We start from the raw sequence: 21551 nt of genomic DNA, 5'->3' as shown, positions 1-21551 counted from the left end.
GCATTCCTGTCGTTTTGGTCCGGAGCAGAAATTGCACGTGTGACCGCAAGTGGAGCTGCTTCGACGCTGCGCCGGAGTTGTCACGCTCAGCGGCTTTGCACGTGTGACCGCTCCACAAAATTTGCTCCGGTGTAAAATATATCGCAACAAAATATTTCGGTGCAGCGTCGGACCAAATGTGTGCCGTGTGAACAGGGCTAATGTCGCCCGCAGCGTATTTTGATGCGAACGTAACATGGTGCGTGTCAAAGTGCTGCTTTCCATGCGACTGTTTCATAGATGGTATTTTGTCATTGCAAATTAGACACACCGCAGAACCTTTTCTCTCCACAAAGGCGAATCCTTCAGTCCATTCGTCCTGAAGTGTACCATAGTCGTCATCTTTTTTTCTTTTCACCATTTTATTCGTTGAAGGATTAGCTTTGAGCTAATGACCGAGTGGGCTGATTCAAAAGGGGGCATTTACCTGTTTCCCCAGCAACGGCCTACGTTGGCCAGTTTCATCAAATTAAAATAGCTCCTGCCGCCAACTGCAGCCCTGAACAGTACGTGAGCAGTAAAAAATCGATGCATGGATTAAACAAGCAAGAATGTTTTGTTTTATCTGCGAGCCAGATGCAATCATCAAAAGAGTCACAGCTGGCTCGCGAGCCATAGGTTCCCGAGCCCTGTCCTAAATCGTCGACGGGTGGTGTGTGTGTGTGTGTGTGTGTGTGTGTGTGTGTGTGTGTGTGTGTGCGTGTGTGTGTGTGTGTGTGTGTGCGTGTGATGTTCTTCAGTGATCACCACACGATGAAAGTCAATTGGCAACGGAGGCATCACGCGGTTCAACCGTCCAGGAATTAGATTTCAGGAAAATCAACACATTGTCCCAGAATTCACGATGCCCAGGACGACCTTGCATATTTGTTAGAGTACCTTACTAAAAGAACATTAGACTTGTTGTGCTGATCTGTTTCTCTACGACACCTCACGCTCAAGACACATAAGGTCTGACGTGTCAGAATTATACTTTTTTTCCTACATAGTGAGACATGTCCGACATGCCCCCACAATTTGTACCTAGATATTGACTCGTAGCGTGATGGAGCAAAACGCCTGTCTTTCACTGACCAGCACGCTCCAGCTCATTTAACTGCCCAAAATATCAGGCAGGCGCTCCCGACATCGGAATTCGCAGAGACCACGCACTATGCGCTCGTTGTTCCTACGGACCCAAGCTCCGCCGCGGAACCTGCACCTGAGTCCCGTGGTCCTGAATGCCCACAAACTGTTTCCCTGCTGCCTGGAAACTGTTGTGCTCTTGGCCGCAGCCCGCCATGAAGGGCGGCGGTCTGCTCAATGTCAGAGGCCACTCACCCGGTTAAAGAAGACACAGGATGATTTTATGACAGAGACCGTCATGAACAACAATGAAAAATAAGTCGGGCAGTCTGAGCACTGCAAGCTCCGACAATTGGTTCGTTTGTGGCTTGTTTATTACCAATATGACATGTACAATATATGTCTGCGACTGTAATGGAATCATAGATCGTGCTGAGGGTATAAAATTTTCCAAGTGACGATATTTTGAATGGCTTTGGTGAAGTCAAATGAAGGCAATATTTGTTTCCTCTAAAATGTCTTTATTTTAGTTTGAATACTTCCAAAATTTCAAGTTGTAGCCTATTAAGAATATTTGTCTTATTACTCGTCAGCTGGTTTAAGATCATAAATGCACAGACATGAACCAACTGTAATACAGCAAGTCGCTAACAAAAATGCTCGCTACTCAAGTGAAGTCGCATTCAGGCTGTTCACACCTGTTTTTTAAAATTGTTTTATTTTAAATGAATGCCTTGTGTTGCTGATGTAAGAAATGCGAAATTTTAACTGAAGTGTGCATTTGTGTTTGAAATCACTCCAGGGAAAATGTTTTTACACAAGAAAATAGTTTGCTGCTATGCACAATGTAAATTTAATACATAAGAATTACAGATTTTATATTTTTTTTAAACGGGAACTAATTGGTGAGATTTAAAATTTCCTCTTTTGTATTTATTATAGCTCTTTTATCAAATAAAATATATATTTTATTTGAATATTTGATTACTTGATGTATTTATTTTCGTAAGATACTCAACTACAAAAATAACTAAATAGCTTCATCCCTACAACTCCTCCATTATATTGTCATACTTTTATTGTTTAATTAAACCCTTGTTTGAGGTCACCGCGATTAACCTGCAAAAAAAGAAATTGCTCCTCAAATGATGTCATGGATTAGCAAAGAAAAAAACTTCGTCTTACATTAAAAATAATTTATTTACATTCACTGTCCAAACTTGCCACTAATTCAGCATTATGAATTTCACTTTTTCTTTTCAGAGAAGACTCCTGGGTTACATAAATCATTTATTATTATTTCAGAACATACTAAAACAATCCTACACTTGTCTTGAATGCTGTTTTGTCTCACCCCACACTCTAAACGCATGAAGAAGAAACTTTTACATAGTTGGTCTAGCGCTCTGACGTGCAGAATTTGAGACTGCCTCTTGCTGGGAAACAGTACATACTGTATCATTGATGTACCGGTAATTAATAAGATGCTTGCTTTTGAGAAATTTGCCTGAAGCTTTGACAGAAAACAATAATTATGTATTCTTACAAAACGTTCTCAAATGACTGTGTCCAAGAAAACAATAATTATGTATTCTTACAAAACGTTCTAAAATGACTGTGTTACTGTCTAACTATAACACATGGAATGGTCCTCATCAGTGGCTGAATACTTTGACGACTGGTAACCATAACAACGGATTTGGATTAGCATGTGCTCCGATACCGAGTCCAACTGTTCATTTACCGACAGAGGCAAAAAAGCAATAATGCATATTTATCTCAGTATACATTTTATACACAATACAAAATGAAAGTATTAACGTTGAACATGGCAATTTTGCAAATGTACATTTAATTCCCAGAAAATTCAGGGTATGAAAATGTGTAGAAAGAGATATACATTTCTCTCAAGATTTGTCAAGAAGAGCAATACTCTCAAACTAAGTCAATGTGGGTTTTTTTTTTTTTATGTTTTTTTTTGGGAGGCGGGTGTTGATTGACTGAAAAACAACTATTTACAGTCATTAATTATATTTACATAGATGTAATCATTTGCAACAGGCACTGGTCAATGACCTTATTAAAACAAAGCTGGCATTTTAATTTTTCACAGACTTTCAAAAGCACACCATTTGTCTGATCGTTTGCTATGACACACTATGGGCCTTTAAAAAGCTACATGGTAAATACAAGACAGTTGATCGTGTATGCATTAGTAATACTCTGTTTAGTTAAATATTTAGACATTGTGGTTCATACATAAGCAAGAGATCATTTCCGAAGCAAAGTATTTAGCCAACTTTACAAACGTGTTACCAAGCTGACACAGGCACAAAACTGATTCGATGTTTGGTCTTCAGACAATAAACTCATTTCACTGAATACATTGATTTGTTGCGTGGATGTTGAACGTGACTTCCATGCGCGGCTGTAAAAATGAGGTCTCTTAGAAAACTATTCACAGCAGTTGTGTCGAGAAATTACAAAACTGAAAGAGACACCACTTGACGCTTGTTTGCTGTAAAGGACACACTCTACACACTAGTACAGTTTGGAATCTCCCTTGTGCTCTCGCGGGCATTTGCGACTCCCCCTGAGAAGACAAGAGGATACAGAAATATCTATATATACACACACACACACACACACACGCACGCACACTTGTATCAAACATTGGTAAACCATGGTAGGCACAAATTGATTGAAGAGTGACAAGTTGAATATGTGATCATCTATGACGTCTGAGGTTATCCAAAATGCACATGCAACAAGACACAAATTTAGATTACCAAAACTGGATGTGGTTCCAAATGTATTAGAACAACCCCAAAAAACTGTTTTACCAAAGTGGGGATGCTTTTCAATGAAAAAAAAAAAACATAACAACTTTAATATAATATTCATGACGCAGATTATATCCACAGATTTTTTTGATCAAGATGGCGTCAGATAAAATGCACCTTGTAAAGATACATTGGAACTAAATAACAGTTCAACTATGTAAAAATGAAAATAATTATAAGAGCAAGAAAAAGATGTTGGGATTGATAAATCCAGTTTATTGTGGAATTTTATTGTTAATAATTGATGACTGACTACCACTGTCACTTCCAGTATGTCGTCCACTGCATGCATGTACCGTATGTATAGTTGGAAGACTTGGCTATTTTGAGTAACTACAATGTCAGCCAAAACTGAGAATTTAAATAGTCTGTACTTTCTTTTGCATGTTTGTGGGAAATGTCAGGCTAAGAATATACTGCACCATATTATCCGCACTATAAGGTGCACCTAAAAGCATTCGATTTTCTCAAAAATTGACAGTGCACCCTAATCCGATGCACCTTTTGTATGGAGTTACTATCTCTTTATATTCCTCATTGAGTTGTTTCCATGTTAGTGTTCCTATGCCATCTAGTGGTTATTAGCAGGAACCAATTGTAACCTAAAAGGATTCTGCCCGACACTAACTGACGTGTATTCGCCAACACACACTCAAACAGACAACTACTTTGTGAGCTCTGCGCAGCCATTACGAAATGAACACCGAAAGCAGAGCTAACTACTGACTGAACGAAGGAAGAAGGAGACAAGTAAGACTTCTAAGGATATTTCGCCCCTTGTAGATTTGGGTCTACGAGGTTTGTGTGCCTATTTGTTGAATTAATTGTCTTCAGGAATTTTGTTCTATTCTTTGCTCCTTATAATGCAGCGCGCCCTATATATGAACAGTTTTAAAATAGGCCATTCATTGATGGTGCGCCTTATAGTGCAGAAAATACGGTACTCTGGTTTCATTTTAACATACGGTCTGTCGTTTGTTTTTACAACTCTCAACTCCGTTTGCTTCAAAGCCACTTTTTGACCTTCTGGGTGAAATGGGGGTTGAGCTCAATCAACTGAAACTGAATGTTTGTGATCCATTTTGGTGGTTGATCACTTACTTTTGACTCTTGAATCCAGTTGTTTCTCCATGAGTTCTTTGGATGAGGAGAACTCATTCAGTGTTATTTTTGGCATGTTGTCACCTTGGCCCACAGAGCTAATCATCTCTTGCTCCTTCTCCTGGTTCACCTCTGCGTATATGTTTAGCCAAGGTATTTTTCTAAAAGTTTGCCAAGAGGAGACATGCGAATTTCAGTGGGCCTAAAGTCTGGCACATGAAGAGTTAGGAAAAAAAAAAACAAGAAAGAAAAAAAAAAACAAATAAAAAACACCAGCAAACCTTCCCCTTCCACATCAAGTCCAACATCAATTCCAGGTCACAATTTTAGATATTTTCAACTTGAGAAATACTTCTCTTTAGACGAGTAGGAGGCATTCCATATTCGTTCATAATAACATTTTTTTTTTTCACAGAGAGATAACGCATGAATATCTTAAAGCTCAAATGAGGCACTTGGACTACATGATACACACTGCATCGTATTACTGATGATATTCTCAACATACTGGAATGATGCTGCCTGTGGCCTAAAGGGATATGTAAAAATCTCGTTTCCAGACTTGACCGCGAATGACGAGCCTAGACCGTGCTCCTGTGGGACCATCAATAACGGGTTATACAGGATTATAACATACACATTCGAGCTTTGTTCGTAATTCTGTTGTGAAGAAGGGGAAAGTAATCACACAAGGTTAGTACCTCTTGAATTTGTAGATGAGAAACACGGCAAGGCCAAGGAAAACCACTGATAAGAGCATGAGCATAGCAGAGCTCCTATGTCGAGGGTTGGAGTCCACCAAGGGTGCTGTAGGAACACGGAGTCATTTTACAATTGCTCCCTTACCACATCGACAGTATCGTCTTTTTATGTATTCTTAAACTATACAAATCTACAGTTAAAAATGAATGGGAGGTGAATGAATCCTGTAGAAAAACTACATTCAGGAAAATTACGATAAGGTTGATGCAAAAATCCTAACCCTGTTTAGACCAATCATCTGCTGCTGCCAAAAGTTGTAAGACTGACGCGGTCGTCCTCTCCAACATTCGCACTTCCTGAGTCAAATAAACGTGCAGCTTTCGATTGATCCTCAGGAAATCGGATTTGCACTTGAAATAAAAACGTTTAGGTCACTGTAACTTTTTGTCTCTCAGGCGCCATGAACAGTTGGTGTGGTATATTCTTTTTGCCCCACCGAACGAGCTTCAGAATCAGACAAGCAAAGCTTCATCCGGTCTGCGCATGCTCTGTCTTGATGTCAATGCATAGTGACATCATCGTTTACGCACTTTAAAATGTCAGCGTTAACTTGAGCTCCTCTGCGACGGGAGAACTTGTTTCGACGTACTCGTTTTTTTTTTTTGTTTTTTTTTAATCAAGATATTACTTTGACAAAAGTGTTAATACGATTACAGTGAAACTCCTCTACAACGAAATCATGTTTGCAGCAAGAAATTTTTGACAACAGGGGGTTTTTCACTGTAGCAAATTTGATCTCAGATGTAAGCACACACACACCCACACACATATGTGTACACACACACCCAAACGTATGTGTACTCTATTTTTATTCCAATAGTGCATAAGTATGAACACACACTTATTTGACACTTCATATTGTCAGTGTAGAAAGAAAAAAAAGGAAAAGAAATTTACAATCAGCATTCACTTTCACTTACCGGTACATCAATTTCTTGGATCATGTCTTTTATTTTGCTTCCTCCGTCTTTCATTTTGATCACTTTTACCCTCTCTTCCAGCATCAGAGCTCTTCTTGTCTTAGCTGCTTGACATCAAAAGGTCCGTTTTGTAGCCATTTTAGCAATGCAACGTCCATCCTCGTCTGAATCTAACAATAACAAATACTTCCTGACATGCAATGAACTTTTAAGCCAGCCACGGGGCGCTTCGTAGTCCTCGATGGCCATAGTTAGCTCTCGAAGGCTAAAAACCTTACGCTAACTGGAGCGCTAATGAGAGAGAAGTGCTCCAGTTAGCGTAAGGTTTTTAGCCTTCGAGAGCTAACTATGGCCATCGAGGACTACGAAGCGTCCCGTGGCTGTTTTTAGCATGATAACAAGTAAAGCATTCGAGGAAACATTCGTTTATTTGAATGTCCGTCGAGCCGTAAGCAATTTACTCTGAGCAGCTAATCGGATTTTTTTTTTTTTTTTCATAATCTTTATTGAACAAAGCTAATCGGATGCTACGGATCTAGCTTCAGTATCTACACACATAGACAGTGAGGTCCCTCTTGGCCAATCGGAGGCCAGGATGATGCTCGGTGAGCCAATGGAAGAGCGGTTATGAGTATGTTGAGTATAGGAAACTCGCAGCTGTGACCGAAATAAACATCGTTCACTATGTAAACCAGTGTGGTGGTTGCTGTTGCCTTTTTTCGAACGAAGCAGTAGAGGTCGCTGTTGGATAAGACTTCGTTGTAGTGAATGGCTTCGCGAGTCTGGAGCAGAGAAAATGATTTCGTAAAACGCAACAGGGGGGTTTTCGTCGTATGGGGGGCAGGAGAATGGGAATTGTGTTAATGCATGAAGATTTTTTCACATAAGGGGGTATTTTCGCCCATGTAGGTTTCGTTCTAGAGGAGTTTCACTGTATAACTACTGTGCTAAATAGACAAATGAACGTGTCTGTCACGTGGCTGTGACACAAGTGATTTCATTCACGGAGTGGAGCATGTAAACCACAGAACGGAATAGCTCACGTCACATGTAAACAGATGACCGGAGATCTTTTAAGTCAAAATGATTTCAATCAGAATGACCGAAAAGTCGCCTTGTAAACATGACGATTGATTATTGCCCAAAGTGATCAAATAATGCCATTCTCGGAAACAGCCACAGACATACAAAGTGATGAAACCATTGTATATTCACAAAACACAGGGGCTGACCAATCAACAATGGGAGAATCATGAGCAAAAAATGTCATAGGAGACCATGCATTGATGTTGATAGAAATCATCAATCATCAGATCACTGGAAACTTCAAAATGCAGAGATAGCCCCTAATTATTTACCTTTAATAAGACCTCATATATATAAACAATCAGTGATTACCAGATCAAAATCATGTCTCTATTTGCAAATGTTAGGTCAACATTTTCACACGGATATGTCAGTACAAAAACTAACAAGTAAAGAAAGATTTTTCCTCACCTTCGACATAATCAATGATGATTTTTATTACTTTTTTTTAGCAAAGACTTCAAAGCTGTGCCGGTATTGTTAAAAAAAAATAAAATAAAAAAAAAACGTAAATCTAACAAAAAAAAAGGGAGCTTTTATCAATGGCGTCATACACGGGGGATGACAGGAAGTGTTTTCCGCATCCCTAAAAGTAAAGACTTTGCAAGGGGTATCTCTGCCACTCGCTGAACGATGTGATTCCTTGTCAAATGGTGGTCACCAAATCGACAGACGTGAACGTACCAACTACAAGACAATTTGAATCCAAATCTTGATCCGTGTGTGTGCCGATTTCGTTAGGTAGTACTGGACATTGAAATGAAAATAGTATGCTAAAATGATGGTATCCTTTGGGACTTATGAAGAAATTGGATTTACTTCAATATATAAATGTATATACAGGTATGTTACACATGAATGAATGGGGAGGAGGTTTGACAGAGCTTCCTCATCTTTTCAAGGGGCCAGGGGGGTGAAAGGACTGCCAGTGAAGGGAAATCAGGAGAGAGACTGCAGACTGCAAGTGTACAAAATTACTAAGTTTAAAAATAGAAATTGTATTTGATTTTGCATGAAGGGCCAATAATATTTTGTGAAACATGAATGGATTGACCCGGTGATCGACTGGTGAGCATGTTGGCCTGACAGTGCGCAGGTGCAGGGTTCGATTCCGGCTCCAGCCTTCCATATGTGGAGTTTGCGCGTTCTCCCTGTGCCTGTGTGGGTTTTCTCCGGGTATTCCGGTTTCCTCCCACATTCCAAAAACATGCGTGGCAGGTTCATGGAACACTCCAAATTGTCCCTTGAGTGTGAGTGCGGATGGTTCATCTATGTGCGCCCTGCGATTGGCAGGCAACCAGGTCAGGGTGCCCCGCGCCTCCTGCCCGAAGACAGCATGCCTCTCCACCCTTCTGAGTATAAGCGGATCAGAAAATGGATGGATGTTGGATGGATGGTGTGTGTTCATTTCAAGTTTAAATGTGACAGTGTAAAATATGCTTGGAAGTGAAGAGCATTTTATTTCTGGGAAAATGTTCTCTTCTGAGAGGGTCCATGTCGGTTTCCGCAAGGGGCCACTCATTTGTCTGCTTCAGGACGCATCCGCAGAGGCCAGGCGTACAAGGATGAGCCATGAACGTGATGCGGTGCTGGGATGGAGATGCAACCAACAAGACTGAGCTCCTTGGCACACTGCAGTTGGGGAACTATAAAGGCAAAGGTTTCCGGTGGATCTTTCAGAATAAAATGGGTTGCAGCTGATCTGCTTTGGTGCCCGGCAAAGAGTAGCTGGAAAGCGGTCTGGGACTCCATAGTGCACGCCTATGCAGGTTTCATCCTTCAGAAGCGGTGCACTTCTAGCACCAAAGTGTTCTGCCTGCTGTGTTACCCGTGACAGCAGCAGTCCCAAGCCGCTTCAACGCATATGTCGGGGAATCTGCTCTGTTTTTCCTCTTTGTTGGTTTATGCAGTTTGTTACACACGTTTTTCAATAAAATTTTAGTCATCTGCTCTGATGCTGTAAAAGTTGTCCGGTTACATTTTTTCGGACCGAGTGCAAGGCCCAGAGGATCCAGCAGAAGCATTCATCTACGCAGCAGGCGCCTACCGGTCAGCCCTCCCCCAGGCAGAGACTGAGCTGATTAATGCCGCATCTGCATGTGTTGAAAGCGTGAGGTCATTTGGATGTGAAAGAGAAGTTAACCCTTCCAGAGACAGCGGTTACTACAGTGGCCAGCTTATCCTGTTATCAGGTTACAGGTTCTCATTATTGGTGCATGAAAGGGTTAATTGAATTAATATCAGTGTTGTTTCAGCACAATGTCTGGTGTGGTTTTGTGTTTGGTAATTTTGTGTTTCAACACTGTTTTCTCTGACTCCGACACCAACGCTGCTGCCGCCCTGCCCACCGTGCAGTGCTCAAGAAGAGTGGCCGGGGGTTCTTCATGGAGCACGCATGCTGGACGTCAACGAAGACGGCCACCTCTGATGTCTTGCTGGATAAGCAACGCAGACAGAAGGAAAATCCTGTCGCTGGTTGACGTGGCTTACGTCGCCATGGTTCTGTCACACTGTGCCCAACAGACTGCTTCTCCCCACCACCGAGTTCCATTTATCCCGCGATGTGAAGCAGACGGAAAAGCTCTTGAACTTGAGTTCTTCCATGAACACCGGCAGAGAATGTGTTCTTGACTCTAAACTCTTGTGGCATTCTCTGACCGAGGATTTCAGTGGTGAAGATGACAAGAGCTGTCTTCAATCTGCCCGTGCCGGCACGGCATCCACAGCTACCCCCTCCCCTTAACGAGAGACTCCATAAGTAAAATCATAGATGAGGTCTTGGATAATCTTGGAGATCCGTCCGGCCTGTAGACTTGCCTAAGAACGGATGGCTCGGCCGTCCACTACTTTTGCCAGGTAAGGTCCAACAAGTTAGTTTTTCTGCTCTAAAACGGTCCTTTGCGTACACCTCATTGCCTGTGTATTTTGTGTGTGTGTTTGTGAATACTGTAAAATGGAGTGTGTGTGTGTGTGTGTGTGTGTGTGTGTGTGTGTGTGTGTGTGTGTGTGTGTGTGTGTGTGTGTGTGGGCGGGGGGGGTAACATTGGACATTCTCTATGGGTGCAATGTTCTTTTATATGTTCATTCGTCAAAGGGTTGGGATCCAAGGAAACGAGTCAGGCAAAGTGAATGTTGTGTGTGAATAAAAATGTTTGTTTCAACTTAAATTGCAGTTCATTTTGTTTTCTTTTTTCAACGCAGTCAGTTTTCATGATGTACAATAAAGTCTAATATAAAGGCACTTAATGAAAATGAAGCCTCCGATTTAGGCAACTAATCACAATAAAGTCTCGAATTAAGTCGAACTGAAGAATAAAACATTAAGAAACTGTTTATGCATGTCTATAAAATGAATCAGCATATTTGCTCGAAGATCATAAAACAATAGAATGGCACATTGCTTTAAAAGATTCATTCTCCCAGAGTATTTGGAATTAAATGATTTTCATCGTATTTATATTACCTTTCAGGGACAGCTGTTACAACAGTGGACAGCTGATCATGTTATCAGGTTACAGGGTGCATGAAATGATTAATATTACCAAATAGCTGCGACAAATACTCTTGTACTTTCATGCCATCAATTTCTGATTAAAACTGAATTTAGAATGCTCACGTATCAATATTTGAACAATTTAGGCACTTGGGGGACATTTAGTTGAGAATCAAACTGACACATCCAAAGCATGAGATTCCTCTCAGGTGATTCTCGTTTAACCCAAAGGTTCAGCATCAGCGCTATCCACGGCTCGCCTTCACGAGCCGACGGCATTTATTTACTCAATTGCCAGATGTCCAAATCACCTATTTGAAAGAAGGCATTACAGGCAGATGTTTATTTGCGCAGATGTTAGCCAACATGCTTCACATGCACACTTTGTCGTCGTGTGTTCCGTTATTCTTGGTTCCTATGAATAATGCGGTGCAGTTGCAGGCCTGACGAATTCCGTTCTTTATTCGCGGTCACGTTTTGATGGACGGACCTGCCCGAATAGTATGATTAAAGCAGATGATCAGTCCTGGAGAAGGCATCATATGTTTGTTAGTCAGGCTCCAGTTGGGCAGAGTTAAAATGTATATAAAGTGCAGCACACCATAAAAAAAGTATTTTGACTTAAATATTTGGAAATAAGAAACATTGACTTTTTAAAACTCTGAACTCTGCGTTTGCTCTCCAGAGCTTAATCATCTTATCTCGTAATCAGCGACACAGTATTCACATTGCTGATTACCTAATGGTCTGATAATAACAGAAGGGAAACAAAAAGAAAGAAATTAAGATGGTGAAAATGAGATGAATCAAAAACAACAACAAAAAAGAAACAAGAAATCTCTTACCCAATGTTAGCTGTGTGTTATATACGATCACCCTCACGCCAGGCTTCAGCTCAAACTCCACCAGATTCTGGTTCAGTGCACTGACAATGATGTTCGAAATCTGTTTCGAAAACGCAGCAGGGTTTGAAATCAGAACAACATGGTTTGATCTCATTTGATCAACTTATTATGAAATAATTAGCACTCATACTTGGTCAAGTTCCTCCTCACTCTTTTTCTTGTCATGTGACTGGTTCTTGTGTGGTAAGAGGAAAAGCTCAGCGGCAGTTGGAACTCCGGGGAACACAGCGACCAAAAGCTGTTCTTCTGGGAACTCGGCCACCTATATCAAAGCAAGAATAAGTAATGCAGACTGCAAACCAGTCTCGAGAAAGGAAGATACATTTTATGAAGCAACTGTGTCGTGCATAGAACTCATCATTTCCTGTCTTTTCTTGAAATGTTTGACAAATCCAAATGTAATACCTTTGAAATGAACATATAAGAGCAGCGATGCATTTCTCACCATCCATATGGATGGATCATGTACTCATATAATAAATAGACACAAAAGAAATGCTCAAATGCTCACTGTTGTTGCTTTTATCCTCATCATATATTCCCTCCTATTCCAATCATTTTATAAACTGAACTCATCATAACAATGTAAGATTACGTTTCAGTGGTGAACAATCCTGAGTCTTTGGTGAGTTATTGTTGTTTTTTTTGTTTTTTTTTCTCTAACAAGGGCAGACATTGCAGCAACGACAAAGGTACATCAATTGTGCAAAACAGAAATTAGCCTCTCAACCAAGAAATTGGACGGACGATAGGAGAGGGCATTACTCTAAAATGATAAATGAAGTGGAGGGGAAGACCGGGTCAACCGATGGGGAAAAAAACAACAACAAAAAAAAAAACATTACCTGTGATTGCTGGATTTGTTTTTTTTTTCTTCCAAGATGTCACAGTCAACTCGACTAGCTGTACAAATTGGCGATGTGTAAGCAAAAAGATGACTTACTGTCAAAAAGGCCAAAAGTTGTGCATAGGCATTTGACCTCATTCACAAATGAACGTGCAGAAATGCTGTAATTGTGCGCACACATTTCGTGTATACACACAATCCCTTTTAGAGTAATTGCTGGGTAGGAGACTCAGTCTCTATTGCTGGTCCTGGGTCTTCCCCGGGGGGTCCCCCCGCTTGGTACATGTCGGGGACGCCGTCCCAGGTAGGTGTCCAGGATTCATCTTAACCAAATGCCTAAGCCACCTCGTCTGGTTCCTTTTGATGCGCTGGAGCAGTGGCTTGACCCGGATTAACAGTTTCTCACACTATCTCTACGAGAAACTCTGGAAACCCCACGGACCAAAATCATTTCGGCCACTCGTATCCGGGATCTTGTTCTTTCGGTTAAAACCCACAGCTCATGACAAACAGGTTAGGGTAAATGGAGAGTTTTGTGTTTTGGATCATTTCCTTCTTCACCATGTCAGACTGATACAGAGTCAGCATCACAAAGCATCAGCATCGTCATCGTCAATGCCTCGGCTGCACCTCGAAAATCTATCCATTCAGGTTATGATCAGAAGGTGCCCTTTTCTTTGCATTGTTCATGACAGAACGAACTGGCCAAAATATGGATCCAGCAGACTCAGGCCCATTGTGTAACGCGCTCCAAATGCGGAGCCAGCAGCTCACTAGGCAAGATGAGCCGCTTCGTGCGCTCAGTTTGAATATGAGAAAAATTGACCGACATAAGAATTTGATGGTGAGACAGGTGCACTCATGCTTAGATATTACAATGAACATACTACAGAAAAAGAGCACATTTACAGGTTGTAAAAAGCACAAATGGATGAAAAATTTACTCCCACTGTTTGGAATTTTGGGGGCAAAAAGTTGTGTCAGTCTGGATGTCTGATTGCTTTTCATTGTTCGACAGCGCCCTAACAGAAAGAACTAACTGGAAACAATGGTCTCCAAAGTGGGGTGTGTCCAAGAGAATTTTGCCTGGATTTGGCTTGATTCTTGTGGTGTGCAAGTTCTCAAGAGAGGGTACGGTAGGTACTGATGATCCTCTCTGCAACACTAACTGCCCGTTGCAGTTGGGTTTTGTCCTTCTTTGAAGCAACACCAAGACAGACTGTGATGGATGAACACAGAACTGTTTCAGCGACTGCTGTGTAGAACTTCCCCAACTGCTCCTGTGACAGGCCGGGTTTCCGTAGCACCTGAACCAAGAATATTCTCTGCTGGGCCTGTTTGAGGATGGAGTTGATGTTGGCCTCCAACATCAGGTCCTGAAAGACTGAAATCCCCAGGAACAGGATAGTATCGATGGTTGACACCGTGTTCATAAGCACTTTGAAACAGTAATTCATGCCTTCGTCACAACCCGGCTGGATGAATGTAATGCACTTTACTTTGAATCAGCCAATCCTCCATTAAGCGTCTCCAGTTGGTCCAGAATGCTGCTGCTCGCCTCTTGACTGGTACTCGCAATAGGGAGCACATAAGTCCTACTGTGGCATCCCTTCACCGGCTCCCTATACGTTTAGGAGTTATTTTTAAGATCCTATTATTTGTTTTCAAATCTTTAAATGGCCTCGCTCCACCTTGCCTCTCTGAGCTAATCCGCCCCTACACACCTGCCCGGTGCCTCAGGTCTGCGGACCAGACATTATTTGAGGTACCAAGAACAAAGCAGAGGTTCAGAGGGGATCGAGCCTTTTCCGTTGCTGGTCCCTCTCTTTGGAATGACCTCCCACTGAACATCCGGCAAGCTCCCTCGCTGCCCATCTTTAAAACTCATCTCAAAACCCATTTGTATTCTTTGGCTTTTGACTCAGCATGACTCAGATTTGATCTTAGTTTTACTGTTTGGTGCCTTCTACCATCTTTGTTCCTGATTTATTGCTTTATTGTTGTATATATGATATTTGCTCCATGTACAGCACTTTGTATGCAGCGGTGGTTGTTATAAAGTGCTCTGTAAATTCAGTTGAGTTGAGTTGAGTGTTGGGCAGCTGTGGCATAGGATGTTTCCTGAGGTCATAACCGTCTGTAGAGTTGTAAGGGTGCTCAGTTCCAGGTTGTGTTGGCTGCTCCAGAGCACCAGCCACTTCATTTCCTGTCGATATGCAGAGCTGTCGGTGTTGTCGATGAACCGATGACTAATGGTCTTTGTAAGATGTGCGTGTGAGCAATTGTGGACCGCTCTGGCCCTCTCAGTGAACAGCAAATGTATGCAGCACGTATAAAAGTTCCAACCTGAGATGCGTTTGCACTCTGAATTTTCATCTTCTCCTCACATAAAGAAATTGAAAAGTTTTATTTGACACGTGGTTGAGGGTGCGGAAAAGAAATATCTGATCAAAAAAAAAAAAGACACGAAATGCTCAGTGATCACCCATGTCTTGTAATCATTGTCAAGCCACCCCGAGGTTAATTTTAACTGTTCGGGGGTCTGTCATGATCCTGTTCTTGTGTTTCTCCAGCAGGTGGCAGTGGAAGGCTTCTCTTCCAGCGTGCACACCTGCTGCCAATTGGTTCATCTTGATGAACCCATGTCTCTCGACGGATTATTGACCTTGCTTGACATTTGCTCAAAAGATATTTTCTAGGCGCCACATTCATGTTTATAGTCGCTCTTGCTTTGATAGATTATTGTGTTGTAAGTAATTTGGATTTCTTGTTATTACTGGATGATTAAGTTTTGTGGAGATGGACTTTTGCCATTTTGTTTTGTGTATTTTTCAGGATTCAAGATTACCTTGCCATTTGCAAGGTTTTTTTTTTTATTTTTTTGTTTTTGGGCTTTTCCTTGTTCTGTGTTGCCAGCGCTTTGTGTATATAATTTGTCGGTCCTTTGTTTTTCTCTAAGTAAATCTTATTTTGTTTGAGTCTACGTTTGTGGGGTCTGTTTACGGATCGTGTCAGAATAACCCGACCATGGATCCCATAGACCCAAACAAAATTAGGACCCATGGTCCAGTCTTCCTTTCCTGAGTTTGTTGCCGAGTTACGTCAGGTGTTCCACCACCCAGTCGGGGAAGAGAGGCTGGAGGTCAATTATTAGATTATAGGCAAAGTAGGCAATCAATTTATTTCTTTATATCTGATTATTCCAATGCTTTTTGTATTTTGGCCGACGAAAGCAGTTTTAATGACCGCGGCTTATGCACCATCTCCCAGAGCTCCTCCCTGAATGATGAGCTTTCAGACCGCGACGACACCACAAGCTTGGAGGAAATCATCAGTCTAGCAAACTTGGAGGAAATCATCAGTCTAGCCTTTCCAGATTGGGTCAGGGTCATACATGCCTTCTTTACGGTGATATTAATGTACTTTACTAACAACATTTCTCTGGCTGGGTCTCGGACAGGTTGAAAATGAGCAAAATTAGATGGCAGATGGTTGCAATTAGTTTGAGAACACAACAATCGCAGACACTGCATTGTTTAGTGTTCGCGCATTCCAATCGTCATCTAGTCAATCCTCTCAAAAGTCTCATATCACTGATCGAGGGAAAGAGGCCTTGATGCTGAGTGACAATGTCTCTCCACAATGAAAGCATAATACTGTGATGCGCGTAAAAGTGTCGATGGTCAATGTGTGCAGCAATTCACACGAGTTCTGGCAGCTCCAAGGTGGCTAATACGAGTCGCGAATGATCAGACTTTGGCTGGCTCATTCCAGGGCGAGTCATTTGGAGGATTGTTAATTGTAAATAAAATTTGAGGCACAGGCCGTGGCCAGAGAGGACTGAGTTTTCTCACAGATCTGTTTATTCATGTACTACTGTCAGATTATAATGACAGTTTGAAGTATGACACAGTGTTAATATTCAAACTGTGCATGTCTTGTTTTTGATGAACACTTTGGCCTACTATGCTACTGTATTTTTATTTTGGTCGTAAAAAACACTCGTCCACAGTATTCATCGATGTCACTTCTACCGTAACAGGCTAATTGTTGTAAGATTCAGGTGAGCCTTATTCCCTTGCAATTGACACAGTTGCAAATTGTTTCTAGTCAGAAGTTGCTGTTCAAAATATCGTGACTTCTCACACATCGACATTTCAGTCGGGAACGTGTGCGCACACACCCGCACGCAACCACACCCGCACGCACACACAGTAGAACATAAATAGGTCCTTTCTAAGCTCCCATGCTCAGAAGTTAGCAGATCACTGTGTGTGACTTTTAAAATTAATGAATTAGAGCTCATGAGTCAATTTCCTGAGGGAGATGGGAAGCAGAGACGTCTTCACACCTGTCTAATGATGAATCACAAGGTGGCCTGAGGGTCTTCTCTTGCCACACCAATGACTTCAGAGTATTGGACAGCACAGTTAATAGGGATATAGGAAATAATCGAGAAAAAGCTAGACAAGGAGTCATCTAGCCAATACGAAGATAGAAAAGGAAGAATCAAAAGACAGTGCGACAGGAGAGGTGGAAGGAAAAGGAAGAGGGCATCATTGAGCAAATGAAAATAACTCACTTGGAGAACAGCCTTCTTAACTACTCTCCCCACATCCTGCCTCCACTCGGATAAATCAGGGTTGAACTCATCCAGATTTGGCGAGAATGACAAAAGAAGAGATTTGAAGAAGTCTGTCAAGGAGAGACAGGAGAGAACGGCTTTTAATTCGCTTGAATATAAAGGCGATGCTCATTTTTCAAAGTCGAGTCCTGCCACCGATCATTTGGTTGACATTCTGTCTGAGGGTTTTTCATATCGCAGGCACTACTTTTGGGCCAAATGCACACAGATTAAAGCTAGTCAACATTAAAGCAGTACTGTCTGCTGATAATAAATCTTCCTTGTTCACAGATACCTGTCATTAGATCGCTTAATTCCAGATAAAGACATCCAATAATATGTTGTGGTTGTCAGTGTAAATGCTTTTCATTGTTTTAAACCCTTAAAGTTAGGAGGGCCCACCGAAGGGCCCTCCGTCATCTGTCAAAACAAATCGCTGATGTACGTCGTCAGCTGAGTACAAGATGTGTTATACATCTTTTAAAAGCTGAGTTTCTGGAGATTTGCATGGTATCCTACATGTTATAATTGTCGAATTTGAACCAGAACTTGGGGAGACCTTAAGCTTTGATCCTGTTGTGTTTTCAAGTCCTAATCAACATTCTAAATCAATTTTCAAGGCAGATTTTGTGAAAAGAAATTCGACGAACATAAGATTCACCTTTTTTTTTTTCTGTTTTCGAACATTCATAGTTCAGTGACAGGAGCACTTAAACAGATTCTTACTGTATGGGAGAAATACTGATAATGATAAAATTTTTGGTCTGTATGGGAGAAATACTGATAATGATAAAATTTTGAATATTTCAAAAATAGACCAAAACTATGCTGATACTCCAAATGGTTCAAGAACAGCTACAAATTTACTTTGGGTGCACCTTTCCATAGGCGTTTTTTGGCAAAGTTGCCCTCGGTTTAAGGGGAAAAGAATTGACTTACCTCTAACCGCTATGGTTTTGGTATCCTGGAATATGAGGTTGGCTGCAGCTACTTGAACTGTGAGAGAATACATTCCCTCATTGGGAAATGTGTATGAGACACTGCCATCCAATGTGACCATTGGCTGCACACAAATACAGAGATCTCAATCAATGCATCACTGTTAGTATATTGTACATATCACATGTTTTAGGTTTTGTATTGTCCCCCCCGTGGAACTTATCCTCAGGTATAGGTTCCGTGGAGTCTTCACTGCGTGTTTATGTTTTTGCTCTGCTGAGTGTCTATCAAAAACCTCAAGCTAACAAATGATGGAGGTTTTGTTATTGCTTGGCACCTGACAAGGGGCTTTGCGACACACACATGGAAGCAGTGCGTGCGTGCGTATGTTTGTGTGTGTGGCAGGGCGGGGTGTAAAAAGGAAACATCTTGGTCTCATTTTTTATTTCGCTATAACCTGGCATTTGAACAGAGGCATGCAGACCTTTAACAGCCACTGTCTCCACAACCCCTGTGGATGGTTTTACTAAAAAAAATAAATAAATACATAAAATAAAGCTTGCAAAGAGTTACCTCTGTGTTGTTACCAAGCCACCAGAAATAGGTAACTGTGCGTGGGTGAGTGGGCAGGACAACTGCTGAGATGTTAACTTCCTTGTTTCTTATGACGACAAAGGGAGAGAGAAGCTGGATATGCTCCACAGGACCTACGACAAGAAGAGTTCAAGGGAGTAAATTAAATATAAACTAGATGGTCTGAAGCTAATTTTGAGGATTAAAAAAAAGAGGTTTTAGTATATACAGTACGTTTAATTGCAAATTGAACACACAAAAAAAAAAAAAAAAAAGAAGTTTGTCCGCTCAGTGCTTCAAAAAGAAAACCGACCATAATTTTGGTGTAATGTTCAGGTGTTCCAAGTTTCTTGGTTTTGTGAATGATGGAAGGTGGAACAATTTATGTATTTGGGAAAAAAAAATACTCTGAGAAAATTAAAATACTTTGCACTATGACTAGGCGGCCCGGTGACCCAGTGGTTAGCACGTTGGCCTCACAGTGCAGCGGTGTGGAGTTCGATTCCAGCTCTGGCCTCCCTGTGTGGAGTTTGCATGTTGTCACCGGACCTGCGTGGATTTTCTCCGGGAACTCTGGTTTCTTTCCAAAATGTTGGATGTTTATTTGAAGACTGTCAGGTTTATAATATGATTTGACAAATATACACTTACAAAAAGGAAAATAGGAGTAAAAAGTAATTGTCATGACTTGAAATGACTGAAAATGTCCAGCACATTCCAAAATTCCAAAATCATTGTAACAAAAAAAAAAAATGTTGAAAGTGAAACATTTTTATGTTTCTCCATACTAACTCTCGCTGGAGCATGGGGAGGGCGTGGGGGCTAATGGTGTGTGTTGATGTTAATGCGCTTCCTTTTTTCACCGCCATTATGACTGGATTCCACAGATATGGGATACTGTATACTGGACCAAAAATAGCATGTTTGAGAGACAGTACTAAATGGCAAGAACTTGTTCAAGTAAACGATCATTGATCTGAATAGGTACGATACCATGTGCTCATTTTGAGCCTAATATGCCTCACAGACTTGATACCATTTATACTGACACATTGCTATTATGTACATAATGACAAAGCCACTTAAGATAAGAAAACCTTTATTAGTCTCGCAATGGAGAAATTCCCAATTCACAGCGGCAAAGTTAGGTTCAACAGCACCGATCTCTCCGCTGAACAAAGCGGGGCTGTGAAAATGCTGCCCATTACAGGCGCAAGACACAAGCGCCCCCGGAGCTGTCCAGCAACGACAGTCAAATGGCGCCGACATTCCTCCCAATCAAAAACAGTGCTGGCATACCCATGCTGCCGAGAAGGCAAAACCACCAAGCACCGAGTCTCCTCCTTGATGAATGTCGTGGCCAAAAAATGCTGAAAACAGTCCACATCAAGTCCACACGACGTAACAACAAACACAAAGTGACAAAACAAACAGAAAAACAACAAAAAAAGCAAGGCTCACAAGAGCACTTGCCGACGGCTGCCTACTCGGGCGCCATCTTGGACTTCAAGACTTCAGGACAATCACAAAAAATACCACCTGCAAACTCTTTCTTCTCTCAAGCAGTATGAATCTTGTGAATATGTTGTCAGAGGCATGAGCGGGATGACTTTTGTGGAATCCATACTGGTGTTCGTACAGTATCTGATGTATGTTTAAGTGTTTAGAAATGCATTTTATAGGAGTTTTTCGAACATTTTCAAAACGTGTGGAAGAACTGAAATGGGATGGGATTTGTTTAAAAAAAAAAAAATAAAAATCGCCTGACTTACAGACCTTTTCCAGTCTCTAAGTCTGCTTCTATGGATAATGAAAAAAATGTGTGATAAGGGTATCAGAATTAATTCCTTAACTACTTTAACAAGACATGCAGTAATTCCATCATGACCTGCAGCAGAATTATTTAACTCTCTTATCTCTCTATCCCTGCTATTAGGACATTCAAAATGGTCAACTGATGGAAAAGAGATTCTGAGATCCTCGCGTGAAACACGCACACATAGCAGTGTTTTCTTTTTAAAAAAAAAAAAAAAAAAAAAAAAGAAAATCGCCTGACTTACAGACCTTTTCCAGTCTCTTAAGTCTGCTTCTATGGATAATGAAAAAAATGTGTGATAAGGGTATCGGAATTAATTCCTTAACTACTTTCACAAGACATGCAGTAATTCCATCATGACCTGCAGCAGAATTATTTAACTGTCTTATCTCTCTATCCCTGCTATTAGGACATTCAAAATGGTAAACTGATGGAAAAGAGATTCTGAGATCCTCGCGTAAAACACGCACACATAGCAGTGTTTTTAAGTAAAAACAGAAGGTGTCAGTAACTATAGCAAAGTAAGATGGCTTCCCTC

The 21551-nt window shown here is 41.2% G+C and overlaps 1 protein-coding gene and 1 long non-coding RNA gene across 2 annotated transcripts in view; one reads left to right on the top strand and one right to left on the bottom strand.

Moving 5' to 3' along the window:
- LOC109521700 (uncharacterized) overlaps nucleotides 1-19863 on the top strand; it is a 23357-nt gene extending 3494 nt beyond the window's left edge. Inside the window, exons 2-3 of the long non-coding RNA XR_002169411.1 lie at nucleotides 1927-1932; nucleotides 19808-19863. This is a non-coding gene — a long non-coding RNA (uncharacterized LOC109521700). The remainder of the gene's footprint in view (nucleotides 1-1926; nucleotides 1933-19807) is intronic.
- sorcs3a (sortilin related VPS10 domain containing receptor 3a) overlaps nucleotides 2874-21551 on the bottom strand; it is a 222662-nt gene continuing 203984 nt past the window's right edge. The window contains exons 20-27 of the mRNA XM_019879676.1: nucleotides 19198-19331; nucleotides 18625-18748; nucleotides 17644-17756; nucleotides 12345-12476; nucleotides 12155-12254; nucleotides 5750-5855; nucleotides 5049-5209; nucleotides 2874-3697 (exon numbers count right to left, since the gene is read on the bottom strand). Coding sequence (XP_019735235.1) covers nucleotides 3639-3697; nucleotides 5049-5209; nucleotides 5750-5855; nucleotides 12155-12254; nucleotides 12345-12476; nucleotides 17644-17756; nucleotides 18625-18748; nucleotides 19198-19331 — 929 coding nt within the window. The 3' untranslated portion in view covers nucleotides 2874-3638. The remainder of the gene's footprint in view (nucleotides 3698-5048; nucleotides 5210-5749; nucleotides 5856-12154; nucleotides 12255-12344; nucleotides 12477-17643; nucleotides 17757-18624; nucleotides 18749-19197; nucleotides 19332-21551) is intronic.

This window comes from Hippocampus comes, unplaced genomic scaffold, assembly GCF_001891065.2.
Source record: "Hippocampus comes isolate QL1 unplaced genomic scaffold, H_comes_QL1_v1.1 scaffold158, whole genome shotgun sequence".
NCBI lineage: Eukaryota > Metazoa > Chordata > Actinopteri > Syngnathiformes > Syngnathidae > Hippocampus > Hippocampus comes.
This window is presented reverse-complemented; position numbering and strand designations above follow the sequence as displayed.